At 41.4% G+C, this 25,522-nt stretch overlaps 1 protein-coding gene across 1 annotated transcript in view; it reads left to right on the forward strand.

The window, feature by feature from the left end:
• The first annotated feature begins 3,430 nt into the window (after window positions 1–3,430).
• The window catches only part of LOC120519288 (protein fantom-like), a 126,668-nt gene continuing 104,576 nt past the window's right edge, over window positions 3,431–25,522 (forward strand). Inside the window, exons 1-3 of the mRNA XM_039742574.1 lie at window positions 3,431–3,512; window positions 14,504–14,557; window positions 16,865–16,997. Of these exons, the coding sequence (XP_039598508.1) occupies window positions 3,431–3,512; window positions 14,504–14,557; window positions 16,865–16,997 (269 nt within the window). The remainder of the gene's footprint in view (window positions 3,513–14,503; window positions 14,558–16,864; window positions 16,998–25,522) is intronic.

The following is a 25,522-nucleotide window of genomic DNA, read 5'->3' on the forward strand; positions in this document are numbered from 1 at the left end:
GGAGGCAGCATAAAGAAGAGGGACACCTCACACCTGGACACACTGGTGAGTAAGGCAGGCTCTATTGTAGGCACGGAGCTGGACAGTTTGACATCCATGGCAGAGCGATGGGCACTGAGCAGGCTCCAGTCAATCATGGAGAATCCACTGAACAGGATCATCTCCAGACAGAGGAGCAGCTTCAGCGACAGACTGCTGTCACCGTCCTGCTTCACTGACAGACTGTTGGATTCCATGGATGCTGCTATGGGAAAGTGTGGGAGGAGGACCCTCTGTCCCAAGGTGGTTCTGCCTGACTTGTATGGTTGGCATCAGAAGCATTCCTTTGACTGGGAAGACTAGAGGAAGAAATAAAGAATTGTGTTTATTTGTATGATGCCTATCTGGAGATATTTTTGTTATAAAAGAAAAAATATATATATATATATATATATATATATTTTTTATATTTATATAATATATTTATTTGAACCCAGAATTGGAGTTGAAGTGATTGTGTCTGGGGATTTGGGCTCTATGACGCCCCTAAATAGCTACATTCTGTACTTTTTGCCTTTTGCCTCCATAGCTCTTACATCCATCCATCCATTATCCAACCCGCTATATCCTAACTACAGGGTCACGGGGGTGTGCTGGAGCCAATCCCAGCCAACACGGGGTGCAAGGCAGGAAACAAACCCCAGGCAGGGCGTACACAAACACATACCCACACAACAAGCACATACTAGGGACAATTTAGTACATCTTCTTTGTGAATTGTTACTGATAAATCCTTTTTACCTTATACAGGTGCCGGTCATAAAATTAGAATATCATGACAAAGTTAATTTATTTCAGTAATTCCATTCAAAAAGTGAAACTTGTATATTAGATTCATTCATTACACACAGACTGATGTATTTCAAATGTTTATTTCTTGTAATTTTGATGATTATAACTGACAACTAATGAAAGTCCCAAATTCAGTATCTCGGAAAATTAGAATATTGTGAAAAGGTTCAATATTGAAGACACCTGGTGCCACACTCTAATCAGATAATTAACTCAAAACACCTGCAAAACCCTTTAAATGGTCTCTCAGTCGAGTTCTGTAGGCTACACAATCATATGGAAGACTGCTGACTTGACAGTTGTCCAAAAGACGACCATTGACACCACCTTTGGCACAAGGAGGGCAAGACACAAAAGGTCATTGCTAAAGAGGCTGGCTGTTCACAGAGCTCTGTGTCCAAGCACATTAATAGAGAGGCGAAGGGAAGGACAAGATGTGGTAGAAAAAAGTGTACAAGCAATAGGGATAACCGCACCCTGGAGAGGATTGTGAAACAAAACCCATTCAAAACTGTGGGGGAGATTCACAAAGAGTGGACTGCAGCTGGAGTCAGTGCTTCAAGAACCACCACGCACAGACGTATGCAAGACATGGGTTTCAGCTGTCGCATTCCTTGTGTCAAGCCACTCTTGAACAAGAGACAGCGTCAGAAGCGTCTCGCCTGGGCTAAAGACAAAACTGCTGAGTGGTCCAAAGTTATGTTCTCTGATGAAAGTAAATTCTGCATTTCCTTTGGAAATCAAGGTCCCAGAGTCTGGAGGAAGAGAGGAGAGGCACAGAATCCACGTTGCTTGAGGTCCAGTGTAAAGTTTCCACAGTCAGTGATGGTTTGGGGTGCCATGTCATCTGCTGGTGTTGGTCCATTGTGTTTTCTGAAGTCCAAGGTCAACGCAGCCGTCTACCAGGAAGTTTTAGAACACTTCATGCTTCCTGCTGCTGACGAACTTTACGGAGATGCAGATTTCATTTTCTAACAGGACCTGGCACCTGCACATAGTGCCAAAGCTACCAGTACCTGGTTTAAGGACCATGGTATCCCTGTTCTTGATTGGCCAGCAAACTCACCTGACCTTAACCCCATAGAAAATCTATGGGGTATTGTGAAGAGGAAGATGCAATACACCAGACCCAACAATTCAGAAGAGCTGAAGACCACTATCAGAGCAACATGGGCTCTCATACCACCTGAGCAGTGCCACAGACTGATCGACTCCATGCCACGCCGCATTGCTGCAGTAATCCAGGCCAAAGGAGCCCCAACTAAATATTGAGTGCTGTACATGCTCATACTTTTCATGTTCATGTTGGCCTTTCAGTTGGCCAACATTTCTAAAAATCCTTTTTTTGCATTGGTTTTAATTGATATTCTAATTTTCTGAGATACTGAATTTGGGACTTTCATTAGTTGTCAGTTATAATCATCAAAATTAAAATACGTTTGCCTCCTCTTGGGGTTTGTTTCAGATCTGAGGACCACAAGAGTGCCCACCTTTGACCATCATAGTCATGTGAGTGTCCCTTGTGAGGGGTTCCTGTAGCTTCCTGCTACACTCTACTGGGAAACAGAGTTCAGGCCTGTAAGAGTTAAATTTGAACCCTGGTCCAGTGTGCACCTGGCATGTGTCTGAGTCTCATATCCTTCTGAGCTTAATCTTAAAAGCTGACACTGTTATTTTATTATTCACTATGATAAATGTATTTCTTGTTATTTTATATAACCCCTTAAGAGAAAATGTTATATTTATGGCATAACCATTCTTCTATGGTACTAAGTTTCCTGTTTTTTGTACCAGGCCGTATCATAAAATGAATTAGGCCATTGTTCTTTACTTTTTTGGAAAACAATATATATGTGGCGAAGTTCACACATCTCCTAAAATAAAAATAAGAATGAAAAATATACATTCAAAAGTTACATACATCCTAAACAAACAGGACTATCAATCAAATTGGTGTCATCTAGGGTATCAACATCTGCCATATCCTGTTAGCAACTAGAGGTCACCAATCATGTTAAAAGTTTTCTTATTAGGTAATGAATTCCTTTTAAAGAATAATGACGTAATCAATGAATTGTACAAATAGAGAGCAGAAGACACTTTATTCTTTGTAGCATGTGACCAACATGTGGCTAACATGTAATAGACTTGTTACCTCTTCGGAGATTTAAATAAAGAATACTTTAAATAAAGAACACTTTCTCCTGCCTGTGCTTTATTGCTTAAATCGGGGCATTGACATTTTAGGGGTTTCTGTTTCAAATTCTTTTCTTCCACAGAGCAGGAATGGATGGTTGGGGATGTGTAGCCGTTCTTGAACTTTCAAGACCCTTTAGAAAGGTCTCACTCTTCTGCCCCCCTTTTACAGTGTTTCAGGATACATTAGCAGTGATCCAAATCTTTGCTTTGGTGTATGCAATAATTTGACAGGTCAGTGGGACCTGCTGCTTTAGGTAAAATTACAAGAAAAGACCATGAAATGAATTCAGTTTGTGAAGCAGGGGTCTGAACTGATTGTTGGTAATGTGTGTTGTAGGCCCTCTCATCCTATCATGTGAAAGACATCTGCTTGGGAGAGGTGAGGAAGCCCTTGGCGACAATGCTAGAAGTCGATGAAACAGCCGGTGACCTCCCTGTCAAAGATGTGGGACTTCAGCACAACATCATTTCAGCCGTTGAAGGTGAGAAGCTGGCCATTTATCTCTTCATTTTGCATTTTATTTTTATTACGCAGATTTTAATTGCTACAATCTCGTCTAACTTAGGCCTTCTCCACACTAATAGGTCATTTGTTTAAAAATGCAGACATTAGTCTCTGGTTCCTCCTTACCCTGACATTTCAAACCCTTATGCTCTCCAGAGTCATCAACGCACTTCTGAAAATGCTGCCTCAGCCTTGTGGTGTGGACGGTCGACTCTCTGATTTGTTTGTGCTTACTATGCGGCCCTTCCCTGATTGGCTTGTGCTCACTGTAATGACTCGTTCCCTGATTGGTCGCCCTTCCCAGAAGATCATCATATTCCAACATGACAGACACAGAAGAGTTAATTTCTATGGCACCTGTTGTGTTGCTCACCTGTATGCATCTAAATTGCACTCGGTGCAGCTTGAATTGTTCATGCAAGTGTAAACAGCAAAACATTTTCTGGTCCTTTCAAGGATTTTTACACTGATGTGTGCAGCCCTGTGTAGGCGAATGTCTACATCATAAGCATTTTGGGCTGTTTTTGTGTAAATGGAGTTACTTTTGTGAGCAATGTAAAAACGCTAGTGTGTACGGAAACCATTTTCATTTAAATAATAGTGTGGATGTAGCCTGAATTACAATTGTATTGTGGTCAAACCAGAAGGGTGAGGTTTTTTAAGGAGATAACATTTGGTACCTCTTCAGATACACTTTGTGTATTCTAACATTTCACATTAGTGATGTGTGCATTTAGTGTGGAAATATACTTAATAATCACACATTCCTGCAGTAAATATGGTCTAAAATAAGACACTAATGTGCACAATGCCTTGTCAAAATGCAGTAGCATAAAGAATTACACCAGCACACTGCTTTAGAAGCAGACAGTCATCGGGTTCACTAAGCGCTCAGCAAAAGCAGCACATAAGCCATCAAAAGTGTAATGAAGGAAAATGAATGTCCAAGCACTTTGTAAATTACAGTTGGAAATGCGTACTGTACATTGTGAAAATGAACAGCCTTGACACACGAAAAAAAGGTCTGGGGCAGCCACCCGTATACTTAACTCCTGGCTGCGAAAGGCAAATATACTGCTCCAAAAAATGAAAGAAACACTTTTTCATGAGAGTATAGCATCAAGTCAGTGAAACTTCTGGGCTATTGAACTGGTCAGTTAAGTAGGAGAGGGAGTTGTTAATCAGTTTCAGCTGCTTTGGTGTTAATGAAATGAACAACAGGGGCACTAGAGGGGCAACAATGAGACGACCCCAAAACAGGAATGAATGGTTTAACAGGTGGAGACCACTGACATTTTTCCCTCCTCATCTGTTTTTTCACTAGTTTTGCATTTGGCTACAGTCAGTGTCATTACTGTTAGTGTACCTGGACCCTACAGAGGTGGCACAGGTAGTTCAACTTCTCCAGGATGGCACATCAATACGTGCCATTTCCAGAAGGTTTGCCCTGTCTCCCAGCACAGTCTCAAGGGCATGGAAGAGATTCCAGGAGACAGGCAGTTACTATAGGAGAGCTGGACATGGCCGTAGATGGTCCTTAACTCATCAGCAGGACTGGTTTCTGCTCCTTCGGGCAAGGAGGAACAGGATGAGCACTGCTAGAACCTACAAAATGACCTCCAGCAGGCCACTGGTGTCAATATCTCTGACCAAACAATCAGGAACAGACTTCATGAGGGTGGCCTGAGGGCCCAACATCCTCTAGTAGGCCCTGTGCTCACTGCCCGCCGGCACCATAGAGCTCGACTGGCATTTGCCATAGAATAGCAGAATTGACTGGTCTACCACTGGTGCCCTGTGCTTTTCAGAAATGAGAGTAGGTTCACCCTGAGCATGTGACAGATGTGAAAGGGTCTGGAGAAGCCATGGAGAATGTTATGCTGCCTGTAACATCGTTCAGCATGACCGGTTTGGTGGTGGGTCAGTGATGGTCTGGGGAGGCATATCCATGGAGGGACGCACAGACCTCTACAGGCTAGACAACAGCACCTTGACTGCCATTAGGTATCGGGATGAAGTCCTTGGACTCATTGTCAGACCCTATGCTGGTGTAGTGGGCCCTGTGTTCCTCCTGGTGCACGACAAAGCCCGGCCTCATGTGGCAAGAGCATGCAGGCAGTTCCTGGAGGATGAAGGAATTGATACCATTGACTGGCCCCCACGCTCACCTGACCTCAATCCAATAGAACACCTCTGGGACATTATGTTTTGGTCTATCCGACGCCACCAGGTAGCACCTCAGACTGTCCAGGAGCTCAGTGATGCCCTGGTCCAGATCTGGGAGGAGAGCCCCCAGGACACCTTGACATTATCAGGCATGCATACAAACATGTGGAGGCCATACAACCTACTAAATACGATTTGGAGTTGCTGCAATGAAATTTCGGCAAAATGGACCAGCCTGCCACATCATTTTTTCACTTTGATGTTCAGAGCGTCTTTGAATTCAGCCCTCTGTAGGTTGATCATTTTCATTTCCATCAAATGATGTGGCATCCTTTCATTCCTAACACATTACCATACCAGTCCATATCAGTACAGATATCCAGCAGGATTTTTTTTTCCCATTGAGATCTGATGTGTTTTCAAAGTGTTCCTTTAATTATTTTCAGCAGTTTATAAAGCAGTCCAAGACAGAACTGATTAACGGAGGAAGATTGCAGGTTTTTAAGGTCGTTTAGGAGAAGTGATGTCATCGGGACCCAGAACTGGAAGTGACGTCATCGGGCCTGAATCAGGCAGAATTTCCCGTGTCTGGCCTGCAGAGATAAAAGAGGAAGGCTTAGTGCACCCCACCACCCCCTGACTTGGTGGGAAATGACCTTCCTTTGGTCCTTCTAGCTGCCCCCCATGCACACGTATGTGATAACATGCACACAGAGTCAGCTAGCAACAAAGACCACTGCAGCCTGAGTCATTGCGCTGGTTTGTTGTGGCCTGAAAACTAAGACTAGTGCCCCCTTCATTAGCTCATGTTACACCTCAAGTGGAAAATAAGGAAAGTAAAACAGGCCAGGAAATGAGAAAGCATGTTAAAAATACTAGGCATCTAGAACAGAAATCAAAACTACTAAGCCAGAAACATAACCAAAGCCTGAAGAGTACATACACTGTATCGCCAAAAGTAAATCATTGAGTTCAAGTGTTTTATTATCAAAAGGTGCATAAAATCAGAAGCATAGTCCTGCAGCCTCCATTGACAAGCACTGGCAGTAGAATGAGTCGCACTGAAGAGCTCAGAGACTTTAAATGTGGAACAATCACAAACTCACAGCGCAGGGCCAATGAGTGCTGAAGCACAGGCTGTGTAAAATTATCTGCCATCTCTTACATCACTCACAACGGAGTTCTAAACTGCAACTTCAGTGTGCGTCAAGAAGTGTGTGTCATGAGCTTCAGCAAATGGGCTTCCCTGGCCAAACAGCTGCACGCCTGCCTAAGATCACTATGAGCAATACCAGGCGTCTGCTGCAGTGTGGAGACACACCTCACTATCTGGCAGTCAGGTGGACAAGTCTGGGTTTGGCAGATGGCAGGAGAATGCCACCTTCTGGACAACACAGGGACAGCTATAAAATTTGCTGGAGGAGGGATACCAGTCTGAGGCTGGTTTTTAATTCAATTTCAACTCCAGTTCTAGATTTATTTGTCACATACACAATTACACACAAGCAGCATGCAGTGAAATGTCAGCCTGGTTCACTACTCAGACTTTGTAAAAGAGATTAAAAGATAAGTAATGCAGAGAAACATAAAGCAAGTATACGAATGAATAGAATGACTTCAATTTTAAATATAATCTAGCTAAATAGAAATAATTTGAATTTTGAATATAAACTAACAATTTAAAAGTCTACATTGTTCAGTGGTTGCATGGACTGGGTGTTGGGCAGGGTCATAGGGTCCAGTGGCTGTGGGGCATCTGTTGGCAAAGAAAGATTCACAGATCTTAACTTTGCTGACGATGCTGTGATCTTCACAGAGTCAATGGAGTCTCTGAACTGGGGTTGTTGAGAGACTGAGAGAGGAGTCTGAGTGTCTGGGCTTGTGAGGGTCCTGGATAGAAACCAAGATCCAGGCCTTTAATGACCTCTTGGGCACAGCCATTAGCAGTGAGTCTGTCTGCAGAGAGAGTGTCGATCTCGTCGAGAGGTTTACTTACCTTGGTAGTGACAGTCATGTCTCTGGTGACTCTTCCTGTGAAGACAGTAGAAGGATTGGGAGAGTATGGGGAGTCATGAGGTCACTGGAAAGGGGTGTGTGGCGACCCGATATCTATGCAAAAGGACAAAGGTCCAGGTCTTTAGAGTCCTGGTGCTTCCTGTCTTGCTGTATGATTGCGAGACATGGATGCTATCCAGTGACCTGAGACGAAGACTGGACTCCTTTGGTACTGTGTCTCTCCGGAAAATCCTTGGGTACCGTTGGTTTGACTTTGTGTCTAATGAGCGGTTGCCCACAGAGGCACATTACCTGCATTGTGAGGGGGTGTCAGTTACGACACTACGGCCATGTGGCACGATTCCCCGAGGGTGATCTGGCTCATAGGATCCTCATTGCTGAGGACTCGAACAGCTGGACCAGGCCAAGCGAATGCCCATGTTACACCAGAGGGTGGGACTGGACCACGTGTCTGCCTGGGGGGTTGCCAACTGGGATCCAAAGCTGTTTCGTCGTGTAGTGGGTGCGGCAAAGCACTGTACCAGGGCTTGCTCCCCAAATTGACCTAATCTGACCTGAATATAAAATATAAAATGTGTAACACACATTGGCAAAATGACATAATATTATGACATTTATTAATTTATGACATAATGTACAGTGCAATACATACAACCATTGAATGGGTCAAAGGCACTATGTATAGCACCAAACAGGGCGCAACAGCACAAGACAGGGAATTCTGGAGTTAAATTCTATGATTCAGCAGCATTGAAAAGCATACATTTATTTTAATTTATATATAATGTAAAAAATTACTTAAAGCAGATGGATATCTAAGTTAAATATATTATTGACTAATGTACAGTATCTATATTCAAGGAGGGGCCCAAAACCTCCCAGAATCGGTCAATAGCATGCTGTAGGATGCTACAGGATAGGATGCCGCTTAGTGTTGTGTGCCTACAGCCTGGTTAATCATCATGTGCAACTGCTCAAGTGCGTATTTCTGGTGTTAATTCTACAATAATACACACGACTGAGGCCATTTTGTTTTTTTCTCCAAGTCACTGTGACAGATTTTTCATGACATGCTTTTCGCCATTGACAGACTTATTCATAGAGAGTGTTCCCCTTTTAATTAGCGACATTACACTGAAACTTTGAGGAGTCTATAGGAAAGCATCAGGAATAAAATGCCTAAAGAAGTGATGTACCCAAAACTGGAGTTTACACCATGACAACACACCTCATTGTCAGACCATAAACAATGCATCTGTTGCTTCACACGCCCAACCCGATTCAGTATTCACTGAATATCTCACTTCATTAAACTTCTTTGTGTTCTCCAAATTAAAAGTGAGACTGAAGGGAAGAAGATTTGCTACCATGTTAGAGGAGCAGGAGGTTAGGAGCACACGTTGAAACAGCGCATTGTCGCAGCCACCACATGACAAACCAACTCAGGGTCCCAGATTAGGACCCGAGTGCAGCCATGCGGCGAGTGACACCTCAGCACCACACTAGTTCGGATGGAGTGGAACAGTGTGAGATTTTTTCTGGTGGCTGGAGTGCCAAAATATGCCACCAACCCCTAGGTTTTTTCCCTGCAGGTTGAAGGGCCAACAGATTTACGTCATACCCAGGATGGAGCAATTACAGATTAAGGGCCTTGCACAAGGGCCAAACGAAGTAGAGTCACTTTTGGCGTTTATGGGATTTGAACCGCCAACCTTCTGATTACCAGCGCAGAACCCTAGCCTCAGAGCCATCACTCCACCCACCATGTTAGAAATCCAAAGCAAATCACAGGAGGCTACGGACAAGGTAACGAAAGATGAGTACAGGAAACATTTCCAGGAATGGGAGAAGAGCTGGTTCAAGTATATTATTTCTCAAAAGAGCCTTTCGAAGGTGGATGAAAGTGGATTGCTGTACGTTTTATAATAAAGACTTGCCTGTTATACTTTAGGATATCTGGTTATGATACATCTGAACTGGCTACAGTTCTGTTTTTCCAGGAAAAATACAACATAATAAATATAATTTATAACAAGATAAAAAAATAATTTGACAATACTTTGTTGTAAACCATAACTACATTTCTCCGGTATCATAGAAAACTGTTAACTGAGCTACCAAAACATTGCCCACCAGCATAGCCCCCTCTTTCCTGCTTGCCACTACAAAGGTTGACACTTAAGGTATTCGTCAAGCTGTAATAACCAGCTGTTCTCTTGTAGGTTGACACACACATCACAAGTCTTCTACATCAGCCTCCTGGTCAGTGTGAACTAAAGAAGTCACTCCCTTATCTCTTACGCAAGGACAGATTGTAAGCAGAGCACTTCCTGTGGAGGTCAGCTGGGCTCTCTCTGTCTCTCTCATTTCCTCGGCTCCACACCGACACCACAGTCCACCCCCATAACAGTGGAAAACCTGCCCACTACGCCAAATGCTCTGTTGTGGGTTCACACGCACACACACAATGAGCACATTTGTACTGTGGTAACTGCCAGCAGCCAGTCATGAACCCACACCTTCTGGATTCTAATGGCCCTTTAAATCAGCCTACTTGCCAGCATAACCTGAAGGAGTAACTCCATTATCTGTAGGTACAAGGACATGCTGTAAGCTGAGAACTTCCTCAGCTGGGCTCACTCTCTCAACCAGCCACCACTCTACTGTGCTTCTCCACACCAACACCACACCAATGTTTGCTGTTTATGGGACAAAGTGCATGTTCAGCTACTGTCCAACTAGGTACCGCATTGAAAATGGCACAAAAAACTGTTTGTTCCTCTGAATTGTCACCTTGAACTGTACTGGTGACCTGAATGAGACACTTGATGACCTTTAGAGACATTTGACTCCTTGTGGCTTTGCATGGTAAATGAATGGCCAACTATTTGCCTGGTCTACTGCTCCAGTGGCACTAAACATGACGTATTTCATATGAGGCAGGTATACATATCTGTTGTTGCCCCAGATGTGGCATGGCACTTGTTATTTGACCTGTCTACTTCCACATGTGACTGTTCATTCTAACTCTCTACTACTGCAGAAACTCCATTCCAGATGTGAAGGGGCAGTCACTTTATCCTGCACTGCTACGGAAAAGGTTCATAATCCATAGGGTGATCCACCTATAAGTTACTGCTAAAAATGTGAGGCTTCATGCGGTTAAAGACTGAAGAAAAGTCAATAAGCAGTATTGTCACAAAGGACTGTGGTTTCTCCAAATGTGTATAACTAGTATGAAGAACAGTCATGACTGCATCCTCCATCTGTAGGTAAAATGCAATGGATCCAAAGAGGAGTCAACGTGTGAAGTAAGGTGGACAAGAACCAGACGCTCTGGACATTTTGCCAACAGTGATGTAAGGACAGGTCATGTTCGAGAGCTTGCACCAGTACATTGTGTTGCCACATCCACCACATGATGAAATAGCTTGAGATCCCGGTTGGCAACCCTACAGGCAAACCACACAGTCCAGTCTCACCCTCCTGAAATGACCCTCTATCTGCCACAGCCAGGTGTTACATGGGTGTTTCCTTGGTCTGGTCCAGCCACTTAGGTCCTCAGCAATGAGGATCCTATGAATCAGATCATCCTTGGGGAACTGCACCAGATGGCCGTAGTGCCATAACTGACGCTCCCTCACAATGCAGGTAAGGGCCACTGGACAATAGTTATGTAATTCGACTGGACAGTTCAGAACACTTCCAAAGCTTCAGCGCTCTGTGCTCTTTAGTGAAGTGATTGAAAAGATGACACAAGACCCCTGAGAGCTCCACATGGCATTCTTTAAGGAGCCTTCTCTTAATCAGATCACTTCCAGGAACTTCTCTAGCCTCCCCTTCAGTGAAAAGAACTGGGCCACTGCTTCCTGGGAATTATAACCGCAAATCCTTAACTAAATCATAATCAATAGTTGGTCTGATATCATCAAACCGGCAGTAGAACTGATCGTTTCGTTAACAACTTTAGTTGTATTTAACTCTGTGTTGTGCTGACTCTTATTGTTTCCAAGCCCTTCCCACACTTCCAACACCTCCTTGTTATCTTGAGGAGCTTCCTTCCTGAGCTCCCATTTCTAAAGAGGATGAAAATGTTCCGCTTTACCCCATAATTGACCACATCAGTGCCTCACCTAGGGGACAGTCTATTTCTGGGTAGAGTTTAGCCAAAAACTCTGGCACATGGGAATATTTGAGAAAGTCTGATTGTGTTGTCTGTTGGACCTGAAGCGAAAAAGAAGAACGCAAAATGAACATTAAAAAAGTAAGAGCATGAAATTAACAAAACAAAGTGAGAACTTAAAGTTAACGTTCAAAATGCAGAGCGTGAAATTAACGATAAAAATGAGGATATGAAATTAAAAATATAAAAAGGGGTGAAATAAACCTTAGAATTCTACTGGCTAATATGGTGCCTTTAGAAAGGATTCAGACCCCCCTCAGTTTTTACAGACTTTGTTAGGTCGCAGCCTTATACTTCAATCATTTAACGCCATGTTTTTCCCTCACAATGCATTGTTTTGTAGTTCCTTTGGCTGATGGCTGTTACTGATGTCTATGCTGTGTCACTCCTGACTACTCGCGCCGTTCCCTGTTGCTTTTGCTCATTTAGGTACGTCTCTGTGTGGCACTTGAGCTGTACTCCTCCTAACTAATTACCCTACACCCCTTGAAAGTTGCTTTGGACAAACGTGCTGACTAAAAGGAACCAATAATTACAATATTTCCCATTAGAATTGGCTGTCAGGATGGACCACATGTCTTTATGAGAGCATTTAGGGAGAATGAATGTGACTGCTGTGATGCTGATGAGCACAAACAGCAGAATCAGGATGAGACTGTCTCTGTCATTTTCTTTATTATGCGTTTCTTTTATTGCCTTCACCTTATGCAGTAATTTGTAATCTACAAACCTCTACAAGAGGTACAATAAACACACATTAACTAACACATGAACCAATCACCTCAGTTACTCATATACTGCTACTTACACTTTGCTGCCACCCCAATAACAGCAGTAGGTTGGCTGATTTTTCTGACATCAATTGTGTCAAAGACATGACAAGTCTAAAATAAGTTAGGGTGCCAATACATGCAGAAAAACAAAAACAGGTGCTCTGTGGCGCTCAAACACAAACAAACACAAGCATTTGCTTCAGTTTTTACCGTTTTGTGATGGTAAAACACAAAAAGGTTCAGGTTTTGGGGGAATCTCAATCTTTAGGTCACTCAGGTCCAAAATGCGACGCCACCTTCTTCATCTGCACCAGAAGAGGTGGAGCTTCTCTGGCTCAGCTGTCCTCATTGGGCGTCCTCTCAGCACTGTGAAGGAAAAAGGAGACAAGACCATTAGTGACCACTCCCCGTCTTATCCCAGAGTGGTGCTGCATTCCACAGGTGAGGCCAGAAGGTGCGCATGTTTTTAGAATATTAGAACACTCGAGATGAGAACAGACCATTCATCCCATTAAAGCTTGCCAGTCCTATCCACTTAATTCTTTTAAAAAGACATCAAGTCGAGTTTTGGAAGTTCATGTAGTCCTACTGTCTACCACACTACTATGCTTAGTAGCTTATTCTGAAGTGTCTGCGATTCTCTGCGTAAACTTCCTAACATTTGTGTGCTATTTACCCTTAACAGGTTATCTACTGTGTCCCCGTGTTTTTGATGAACTCATTTTAAAGTCACAGTCTCAATCCACTGGACTAATTGACATCATAATTTTTATTGTCTCCTCATAATCGTAAGGCTCCGCTCTTTTAATCTTTCTTCATAACTCATCCCCTGTAGCTCTGGAATCAGCCTAGTCGCTCTTCTCTGGACCTTTTCTAGTGCTGCTATGTCCTTTTTTGTAGCTGAAACTGCACAAAGTACTCCAGATGAGGCCTCACCAGTGGGTTATAAAAGCATTACAGCAATATGAGCACAACATCACTTACAACAGCAATGTGCAGGTACAGACAGAAGTCCACATGTGTATGTCAAATACGCCTTATTAATACAATATCAACATGTCCTCTTTTCCATTCTTAAGTTAATAACTATTGTCACGCATGTGTCTCTGAGGATCAGACCTCATTCGAGGTAAATGGAAACCCACCAGGGCGAGAGGGGGCGCTTTCACTAAACTTGTTCCTTTTTTCCCTACAGCTCCTAGAAACCTCCCAGTGAAGGAAATTAGCTCCACCCCTTCCAGTCCTCCCATTATAAAAAGACCTGGTGCCTCCGCTAAGTAGTCTTATCTCGATGAGACCATTTCTGGAGAGTGAAAGCTCCGAGAATACTTTCTGTTATTTTGTTTGCTGTTACCAAGCACTATAGTAGTTTTGATTTTGTTCTTGGTTGCCTTATGTTGAGTATTACAAGACGGCACCTGTTTAAGTTGGAGAAATTTGAAGGAATTAAAAGGGACTACCTGGCTGGAGTCCCAAACCTTTTTGATTTGTCCCGGCTTTGCTTGAACCCGTGTTCGGCCACCTCACACTACAAACATTGAGCCAAATATCCAGGGTCTCAAGTTTGAACTGGGTGTGTTACCTGCCACCCATGAGAGACTGGAGAAAAATGACCAGATTCAAAATAAATGAATGAATGAAAGTCAAGGTTATATTTCATGAAGTGTCATGTAAATAGGCTCAGCATTTATAATTTCCTTCCTATAGACAGCCATGGCTGAAACTAGGGAGGGGGATCAAGATAATGATTCAGGAGATAAGATGAAAATAAAAAGATATTCACAGAATTCCCATTTTATGCAAGCTGATTAAGTTGTTTGCTTCTTTCAGATGCCGTTCATAACCTCAGAACCTTCAGAAAGCAGCCGGGAGTACCAGCCAAAGGTAAGCCATGCTAATGGTGAGCCAGTTGATGTTAATCTCACCTGATAACAGCAGTCCAGTCAAGCAATCCACAGTCCACTCCTTATGTTTAATATCTACAGTGAAAAAAATATGACAATAAGAACAATTTTGAAAAGAAACTTCCACTCAGTTCCTCAGAGGAGACAGCATAGGGAGCTAATCCAGGTATTTAAAATCCTCACCGACATTGATGAAGTAGATCCAGCGACATTCGTTTAGCGTAAGGGTGAATCCCGTATTCAAGAACATCAGTAGAAATTAAGGGAAAGTGCATTTAAAACTGAAGCCAGGAAGCACTTCTTTACGCAAAAAAACTAAATCTGCAGGGGTTCAGAGGTCACGAGACCACCCAGCCCACACTGGGCATTCTACCTAACATCAATGCTCTCAGTCAGTCCTCATGGTTTTAGGCTTCACGTGGAAGAATTAGATGATGTGGACCTCTGGCCTTCCATCCGTCAATGTAGGGACAACACGGCGCTTTGATCAGGTGGTGGTGGTGCAGATTGCCACCACAGAAAACCAGAAAGAGAACAGCAGAGAAAGTACAGGTTAGTACGGATTGTGAAGCCATGAGCAAAATGATAATTAAATGCATATACAGATTATCAGGATTAAACTAAAATGAAGTTATGAGAAGGCCATGTTAAAGTAATGTGTTTTCAGCAGTGTTTTAAAGTGCTCTACTGTACTAGCCTGGCGAATTCCTACTGGCAGGCTATTCCAGATTTTAGGTGCTTAGCAGCAGAAGGCCGCCTCACCACTTCTTTTAAGTTTTGCTCTTGGAATTCTAAGGAGACACTCATTTGAAGATCTAAGGTTACGATTTGGAATATACGGTGTAAGACACTCTGATATATAAGATGGAGCAGATTATTTAAGGCTTTATAAACCATAAGCAGAATTTTAAAGTCAATTCTGAAAGACACAGGCAACCAGTGTAGTGACAGCAAAACTGGAGAAATGTGCTCGGATTTTCTTTTCCTAGTTAAGATTCTGGCAACTGCATTCTGCACTCGTTGCAATCGATTGATGTCTTTTTGGGTAGTCCTGAGAGGAGGGACAACTTAGCTATTAGCTTAACAAAAAGGCTTGATGGACTGAATGGTCTCCTCTCGCTTGTCAAATTTCTTATGTTCTAGAGGCTGTTGTTTCCCATTCACCTGATGTTTCAAACATTAGTGCTTGACGTCTTTATCTAAAAACAGGATGTTTACAGTTATTTAGAATTTGATCACACAAAGATTATGCCAATGGTCATAAATTGATTTGTAGATAGGAAGTGTATGTGTAGCCTTGTGATTTCAAGCCCAGTGCCTCAACCAGTAATTAGCAAGGTCCTAGCCTCCATGGGAAAACACCACTGGACTTTGAGTCCATCATCTTAACTATCTGACCATGAATTGTATGATCATGTCAACACTTGAAGGTTTCCAAGATGTTGAATTTAAAGCCACAAATAAGCAACTTGTTTCACTTGCCTGCAGAAAACAATTAATACGTATGTATTACAATGTAATATGTGTGAAAAGTGCCCCCTTGACTAACTGTTCCATGTATATTTATAGTGAAGAACAAATGTTAAGGTGATGTCCTCCCAGGTCCACAACACGGAGCCAGTAGCATGAAGAGCTGAGACCCAACTTGTCTGCATACTTCTGAGATGCAGCTGTATTGTTAGGTAGTGACTGGACAAGGGGAGGACACCCAGACCATTAAGTACAGGAGGACATTTCTGTTCCCACAACATGGACACATGCAGAAGTTTGGTGCCTGCATTATCAGGAACTGTGAACCCCAGGTTCATGACATTAGCCCCCCATCTTTAAGGTATGCAACAGAGATGCTGAGATGACCCCTTTGTCATAGATGACCACTTGCATTATACTTTAACTTTTACGCTGTTTTTTATACAGTATGGCCAAACACAGGTTCATAACAAAGCCTTGGTGATCATATGATGTTGGACTTTAGCATTCCTTCAAGAAAATGGATTGAATTTCATTCATATTTTAGATAAGAACACGAATGACCCTTATGTCAGCCCCCTGCATTTTGTGAAATGCCATAAAGACTCTAAAATCCATGACGTGATTCCACCCAAATCACTGATGGATTTCATGGGATGGTATAAATTTACTCAAACTGATTAGAATCCGTCATTTTTCCAGCCATGATACAAGAGCTAACTCTTTCTTTTTTCTTTTCTTTTGTTTTACCAAACTAACTTTTCTTTCTAACATTTTCCTTTACCTGTGCTGCTCCTGAATTCTCGGTGCCTGTCAGAGACAGACCTGCGGACTCGTCAGCGAGTGTCCAAAGTTTCCAGAGACCACCTTGAAGATCAGTTCCTAAGGCTCCACGAAGAGAACCAGCTGCTTAAACAGTATGCCAGACAGCAGGAAGACAAGATGAAGAGGTGGGACGTTGTGCTTTAACTGCTTTTAAAAAGTCATAACAGAGGTGCGTGAATCACAGCTCAACACTGAGCGTTGTGACATGGCGGCCTGGAGGACCACAGAAAGGGTTTAAAAGTGTGGGCCAGGACAAACGTGTTCAGTACAGTGGGCTCTGAAAATAGTCTGGTGTGGTAATGAGTGAAGGCAGTGGCCATCGTTAGACATATTTATTAGGGTGCCATTTAAAAAGGACTTTAAAAAATTTTAAGGTCTCAACCATTTTTTCAGTTGCAAAGAGCTTGCTGTCTGTTTCCATAAAATTTTATGGATTTTTAAATTACCGTATATACTCGCGTATAAGTCAGGTCTTGAAACACAAAAAAATCTATCATAAAATCGGACACCGACTTATATGCCCATTCAAAGATTTTTACATCTTCTTGCCTCCTCCAATCTCAGATCAGTTTCTCAGGAGCATCGAATTTAGTTGCAGCAGCGCAGTTACCAATTTCTTTCACTACTTCAGCGACTTTTAATAAACCAGCTTCATATTTTCTTCTGATCGAACACTCCATCGTAGATAAGGGATACTCTTATGATAAAAGTGTATGAGGGTGTGAGATACAAAAAACGCAGACAGTGTGAACGTCGCTTCGGAATAGTTTGGGTATTACCGTGTGGTCACGTAGGCAGAATACATAGAAGAAAAAGGCCGTGTGCTCCGTGTTTACTCTCTCAGGTGGGCGTTAAGATATCATAATCTCTTGGACAAATAACGTGAGTTTTCCACATTCGACCGACATTATAAAATACCAGAAATTATACGGTAAAATCAAGCTCCGAACTTATCTGCGGGAGAACTTAAACGCAAGTATATACGGTAATCTAGAGGTGTCATGTGATGGTTCGCCAGCTTTCGCTGTTGTTGCAACTCCAGATGTTGGTTCTACTACTGTAGTAACTGCAGGTAAATTATGATACTTCTTACTTATTTTTTAAAATATCCTTTCAAATTTACTTATTTATCACTATTGCCTGCCATTTTGTTGTCTTTGTAACAATCACACTAATTTAGCGCCTTTACAGTAATTTGCTTCTTGAATGTGATTGGGTGAGTTTTTCATTTGTGAACTTTTTGGCAAGTTGTTTCTTAACTACTAGCATTTACATTATTTTTTGATAATTAGTCCCTATTTCACTTCCTCTATACTTATTACTTAAACTTACTGCATAATTTTAATTTAATGTTTAATTTAATTTAACATTTTTTATGTCTGCTTAGCAATGTGCTTGCATTTGAAATTTTGTTTACACCATTAGTTTTATTTGCTTTTCAGTAATTACGTGGCGGCAAGTTTGTCTGTACCTTTGACACGTAGCCAGAGTACAGTGTGGCTGGTGGGTGAGCCAGTTGCTCATATAAGTGGTCATAAGCGGCCATCCAATGGACACACAAATATTGTTACACACGAAAGTTTGATGCTACCAAGTGACCATCTTTCGGTTAGTCCAGGTGAATGGAATGATCGCCCAGACAATCTAGGATTTGTGTGTCATGTCAGAGAACTGCGAGTTGTAAATGACTGTGCCGAAGGAGGCATTGCACTTATTCAGGAGCAGAGATAATACATTCTACAGACAGACACAGGAAGATGTTTCCTGACAGTAGAAGATCTACTGTCGCTGTCACAACATTTTCTAGTTAACGCCTGTAATGCTGTGTAATACAATTTTGATTTACTGTTATCTGGAAAAGTCCAGTAGAATTAGCGACTGCAGAGACACTGCATTTTAATTTCACATACTAGTGACCAACGTTAAACCTATGATGAATATATTGAATAGTAAGCATCGAATGTACGGAATTTTAATTTATTTCTGAAATTTTGCACACTTTGTGACACCAGTAAAAATGCTGTAAATGAAATGAAATTCTGCGGTGGGCTGGCACCCTGCCCAGGGTTTGTTTCTGCCTTGTGCCCTGTGCTGGCTGGGATTGGCTCCTGCAGACTCCCATGACCCTGTGTTAGGATATAGCGGGTTGGACGATGACTGACTGACTGACCGACTGACTGACTGAAATGAAACTTCTTGCCTGTCATGTCACGTGTATATTCAACACATTCTGGGGTTGAGAATTGAGAAAGTCCAACATTTAATTTTTCTGCCCATTTATAGTAAGTGCCACCCTAATATTCATATCATATCTGAATCAATTTAATCCAGACAGAATTGTAGTGTACTGTAATCGCGTAAAACTCCCTCCCTCTTGTCTTATTGTAAATCTAATTACAGATTCATGTGAGATGGCAGTGTAGATGCTCTTTCAGATCATTGGCATGCCAGACGGTGCGTTGTGATAAATATAAAGAACCTTGTGTATGTTTTTTTAATCCAGTTTAGGGTTTCATTGAGTCTGTCTCTATCACACTTGTTACAATTCTCAATGTTTATCTTTTGTTTAACTTTTGTTATTTCTTAGTTCAAATATTTTTTCACTTGTGTCTTTGATTCCCTATTGCAGTTTTGTAGACTTGTTAATGTAATAATTGATTAGGCTTTGATTTAGAATGCTCTGCCATTTTGTTTTTTCTATGCGTGCCCTCTGGAAGTCTTGTGCAAAGTAGTGCAGGTTTTCTTCAAATGAACTAGCACTTGTGTTACTGACTACAACTTTGTTTCTCATTTTGTAGAAAGATAGGATGATTTGTGGGTTTTGACTTGGCACTTTGCTGATTTACATTTCTTCTTATATTTTTTTCTGCCATTGTTGTCTGCCATTTCTTGGCAATACTGGGTGGAAGTCAGCACAAGAGAGGATTCTAAGTCCATTGCAGGACTCACACATACATTCACTAACACTCACTGACTAATCAGCTTAACGCAAACATCTTTGGGATGTGGGAGGAGAACATACACAGACATGGGGAGAATGTGCAAACTCTACACTCTCGTTTACTGTCTTCAAAGCGTTTTAGAATTGCAATCAGAAAGTTTAGACTGTCGTCATAATTGGCAAAGCAGGTATTGTACTACCAGAACATCCACAACACATGTCTTATGGTTCCACAAATTCCTACATGTGACAGGAAATGAGTCTGGCCGATTTACTCTTTTTTTATCCTTGAGACCCTTAAACACTACATGACAGAAAGACACATGTGGATCTTTGCAGAAAAATATTTCCAGATAACGACTCAGAACCCTCTTTACTATGTTAATGGTACAGATTTTGCTGCTAATGTCACAACCATTAGTTTCAATTTAGGGTAAATCACTGGCTCATCTTTTATGATGATTTATCTCTTCTGAGCAGTGACGTGCGGTGAGGTTCATGGCTGGAGAGGCACTGAGTCCTTCGGAGTCAGATTTACAAATACATGAAAACAAAAGAGAGCTTATTCACCATTCGATTGGCAGCATGCACACTGACTACTGGTTATGTTTCATATCTCATAAGTATTCTTTACACACACATAGATAGGTAACGTACATATTTGGCTAAGAAAGGACATTACATTTATAGTGGCGAGAGAGAGCAGAGAGCGCATTTGCTCTGCACCCTCCATGTGTTCTAGATTTGCCATTGCAATTCCACAATTCACACTCATTCAATACAAATGAAAGTATAGAGTGGTGTACAAAAAAACGGATTTCAATTTTAACCTTAATCGAAATATTTCATTTTTCTAAAAAGCTTGTAGCTGCATTTTTCCAAAGTTACCAAAGTTCAGCAGCTCTGACTCAAAAAAATGGATTCAACAAAAGCCTGATGCGCACAAACAAAATATCTTCGTTTTTAAAAGTTTAGTTAAGTTTCAAAGTAAAACAGTTCACACAAAAAAGAAAAAATTCATGTTAAGAAAAGTTCAATTCTAAGCTTAATCTCGTTACATCTCAAATCGTTACTATTTACTTAACATTTCTGAACCATTTCAAAATGGTGAGGAAACTGTATGCTTATCCCATTTCTGAGTTGAAAATGGGTCTTTCAAGTCCCTCTTTACTGGGACCTGCTCTAAACACAACCGAATCTATTATCACACTGTTTCTCAGTTATTGTAAGAAGGTTCTATCTCTTACTAACTTATAGGGAGAACACCATTGTCTATGACTATGGAAGAAATTTATATTCTATTCAAATTAAGCAAACATTAATATGAGTTTAACTCAAAACTTTAACTTCCTAAGATTGGCTCTTACAAAGCTTTTAATTCTGATGCTTTAATAATGTTTAGTACAGACTTTTCGACAAAAGGATAACAAGAAAAACAAAAGAAAACTTTATTTAAGGTCAAAATTTTGTTTATAAATATTGGATTGTTTTTATCTTAGTTTAATCCCCTTTTTTATAAAATTGAAAACCGTTTACCTTTATTTGTAAATGAAGTCCATGCGCCTATCCTTCTCCATGAAAATCTAAGTCACTTTCTTATAAAATTCCTCCTTATTTTCCTTTAGTTTTAAAAGTCTTCATCTTCCATTTTATCAGTCTGTCAGAACAATAAATAAAAATAAACGGACCTGATATTGCCAACTTATAGGCGTCTGCCTAGAAGAACAGCAGCAACAACAAGCACCTGTTGGGCTCACATGCACCCCCTTCAGTGTGGCGCGGTACTGTCTGCTCACCTTGTGCCTTTTCACTGTGGCTTAACGTGCGATCAGCAAGACTAACTAGGTCACACACGTTCATTAAAGATATCAGCCTTCTGTGGAAAGTCAGGGTGTATAATAAATGTGTCTGCAAACATTATATCGGCGAGATACAGAGAGTCAGCAACAGGCACTTGCCAATCGCATGCATCAGCCCAGTGTGTGAGGGAGAGCTCAGTCCGAGGTGAGGCTCCACTTGTCGCTGCCGCACCTCACGTTTCTCCCATGTATTGGAACAGGAAATGTGCAAATTAATTGATTTTCACTATAAAAATGATCAAAATTGTTGGAATTATACAGAGAACAAATTTATAGTACAGAGCAGTGGACAAATTTTTTTTTTTTTTGTACTTTTCATGATGACAAGTTAGGCTCTGCCTCACCTGCCTCCCTTGACCGCACGTCCCTGCTTCTGAGTCTGTTCTCACTGGCTGTGACATGCTGGTACAGCACTTGCTCAGTTCAGAAATACAAAGCACCACAGAGGGTGGGAAATTCAGCTTAGAAAATTACAGACTAGAAATGTAAGCAGACAAAAGCCAACATGCACAGTCACAATGATCTCATATTGATGGAGAAAAGTAAAGTGGAATTAATACTGAAGCTGATATTAAAATGGAAAGTAAAAAGACTCGAGGTAAATAGAGGAAAGACCACAGTGATAGTTGGAGGTGAAGGGGCAGGAGGAGTGGAACAGATGGCTGGATCATCATGCATCATATGTGGTGGAGGTGTTGGAAGAAACTAAATCCGATACATGGGCTGTCAGAGATGGGCACATAAAAGATGCAGTGACATGAAGGGTAATCTGTAGATGGCAACTGCAGCCTTTGATTGTAGAACATCTGTAAGAGGAGAGCAGAATGCTGATGTAGGAAGTGAACTTTTAGATATCTGCTCTGTTGGGCGCTTGAGCAAGGCCCTTAACCTGCGCTCTGACCTCAAACCTCTCTGGAGAGTAGGTTGGGGTATGTGAAAAATGATAAATTCCTAATACAAGAAAATGTATATGGCAATTAAAGGATTTTTAAAAAGTCAACAGTATAGAGTTGTTTTGGAGAAAGTAGGGAAGTTCTGACTCTTTAGTAAAACAATGAGTGCTAGCAAGAGCAATAGTGAGGATGAGGAGAGTGTGGATGACAATCAGGGAGCTGTGCCATATTCTGACTTCTAAAGAAATCTCTCTGGCATTGAAGAGAAAAGTTTAATGAAAACTGTGTGAGGAAGAGTTGTATACTATATGGGAATGAGACATGGACAAAGAAGTGGAAAGAGCAACGATGGGAATGATCAGGTTAATTTCAAGAGGAAGGTAAATGCTGAGTTAAGAGAGGACAGATAATGCACTGAAGAGAAACAGACGACGGTGGTTTGGGCATGTGGACTGGAAAGAAGGGATGGCTGGGTGAAGAGGTGCAACAATGGATGAGACAAAAAAGCAAGCAAAAGGAGTTACAGTTGAAGGTGATGTCAAATGACAAGATGAAAATTGAGGTTAAGGATTTGGGAGATAACCAGACCACCCTGGTAAACCTAGAGAACTGTAATAAAATCAGTGATGATGATGATGAATAGTAAACATTTTGCAATAGATTTGAAATTGAACATGAGATTAGGGCCAGCTTTTACACCCCATAAAGCACTGGCAAATATGAAAGACTATTGAATAACTGGTTCAGCGTTGATGACCTAAGTGGTAATGGCATCACATTGGGGGATAGAGAGTGCATAATGAATGTCTAAGTGTGTAATCATCAAAGAATGATAAAAGCAGTACACAAGAACGCAATAATAGAGAGAGAGCATAGGAGGAAAGTATCAACATCTAAACCAAGAGGCGCGTATTATCTTCAGATTAGTGCAACTCACCAATTTATTATTGGATTGTCTCCTCTCACACCCTAACTTCACACACACAGAAAGACACACACACACACACACACACCCTGATTCTACCCACTTAAGCACTGACTCTAAGAGGTGCTTGCACAGCCCATCACGCCTCAGCACACCACATAGAGATGGCGCCTCTTCCTCTAAGTTCGCTTATTTCGTCCCTGTTGTTTATTTCAAAAGTCCACATGAGACTCTGGACCTTGTATGACTGGCTAGCTATACTGCTGATGTATGGCTCTGCTCCTCGTACATATCTGTGCACTCTCTTGCTCTTTCCAATTCCTTCATTTTAAGCTGTAAATTGTCATTAACATTAGATAGCAAGACAGGAAGAACATACAGATATATTAAGATAATAACCAATTGTGTAGGGTTCTTTAGGCTGAAGTAGAGACACACTCAGAATAACGTTTTGAATGCTGCTCATTTTCTAACCGTGTTCAACCAACTCTCCATACAGCATTTTTACAAAACCACACCGTTCCCTCAAGACGTCATACACCCCAAAAGACGCAGACCATAATAATCAATACCTGAACATAAAATAATTGACAAAAGTATTATTGAACAATCATATACAGTGGTACCTCAGTATACATCCTTAATCTGTTCCAGATCCTTGGACTTATACCAAACAGGACGTATACCAAACAAATTTTTCCCATAAGAAATAAAGGGAAAATCATTAATCCGTTTCCATGAAAAAAAATCCTATTGTTATTGGCATATTATACATTGATGGGGTTGTATAAAATAATTTAAAGACTGTTTAATACATAAATACAAAAGCAATTAGATGAAATAAATGAAAATTCAATTTTTAATAACGTCTTTGTTTTTCACAATCGTAGATATCGTCGTTCTCGGCATACGGTATGCAGCAGCCAAGTCCCGGATACGCATGCCACCTTCACACTTTTCAACAATCAATTCAAATTTACGCGAAAAAACACAAAATCACGTGAAAATTCACAGAGAGTTATAGCGCGGGTTGTTCACTGAATGCTAGCAACTGGCGTACTGACACCCGTGGGCAGTCGTGGCTTTGTCTCGAGAGAGTTAAACAAGTGTAGTGCGCGGTGTTCTAGTAAGCAAGTCGTATTCCAAACAAAGGTCGCATGCCAAGCAAACTTTTTCACATCCAAACAGGACGTATACCAAGTTGGACTTATTCCAAAGTGGACGTATACCGAGGTACCACTGTACAAGAAAGAAAGAATGGAGATTGTAAATTGAAAGTTGTCTTTTACAGTAGTTCATTTGAGCGAAATTTTAAAAAAGATAACTGAGGAAGATTGGAGGCTGTTGTTTTAATTTAGTGTCTGTAGATTCAAAATGATGAGTTTATCCTCTAGGATGGGAGTCAACATTGAAGTCCACATTATTGACCAGAGAATGCTAAGCTCAGAATTGAAAAAATTGAAGGCAACAGGGTGAACACGTGAAATCAAATGGCTTAATTGTCCGCCTGGAGAAGCAAAGTAAAATAAAGTAACAAAAAGGTCCACAAGCAGCAAAAAGAAAGCAAGATAAGAAGGTCTGCAAAGAAGATCAGCAGATGTTAAGGTTATTATTGAAAACCACATGAGCAAAAGTCAGAACTGCAGACTTATTAGCACTGATTGTAAGGCCGCAATCAGACACCGCAGTAACTGATCCCTTGCAATGAGAAAAAGCAGTCAGTATGATGGTGGTCTTAATGTAGAGACAAACAAAGTGGCCGACAACCTCAGTACTGAAGACCACAGAATGCTGATGCCAGTAAAGAGCAGATGATGACAAGAATAAAAAATGATCACAACTGGAGACCGCTAAAAATTAGGCTGGAATCAAAAACCATTGGAAGAACCTCCTGACACGGAGCAACACAAGATAATAGAGATGGAATTTTGAAGCAGACATGCCAAGAATGAAGAAGCTTAAAAGAAACTGTAAACATGGGTGAGCACAAAATAGAGTTAGCATGTAAGACCACAGGAAAACATTCAAAACT

This window comes from Polypterus senegalus, chromosome 1 (assembly GCF_016835505.1).
Source record: "Polypterus senegalus isolate Bchr_013 chromosome 1, ASM1683550v1, whole genome shotgun sequence".
Lineage (NCBI taxonomy): Eukaryota > Metazoa > Chordata > Cladistia > Polypteriformes > Polypteridae > Polypterus > Polypterus senegalus.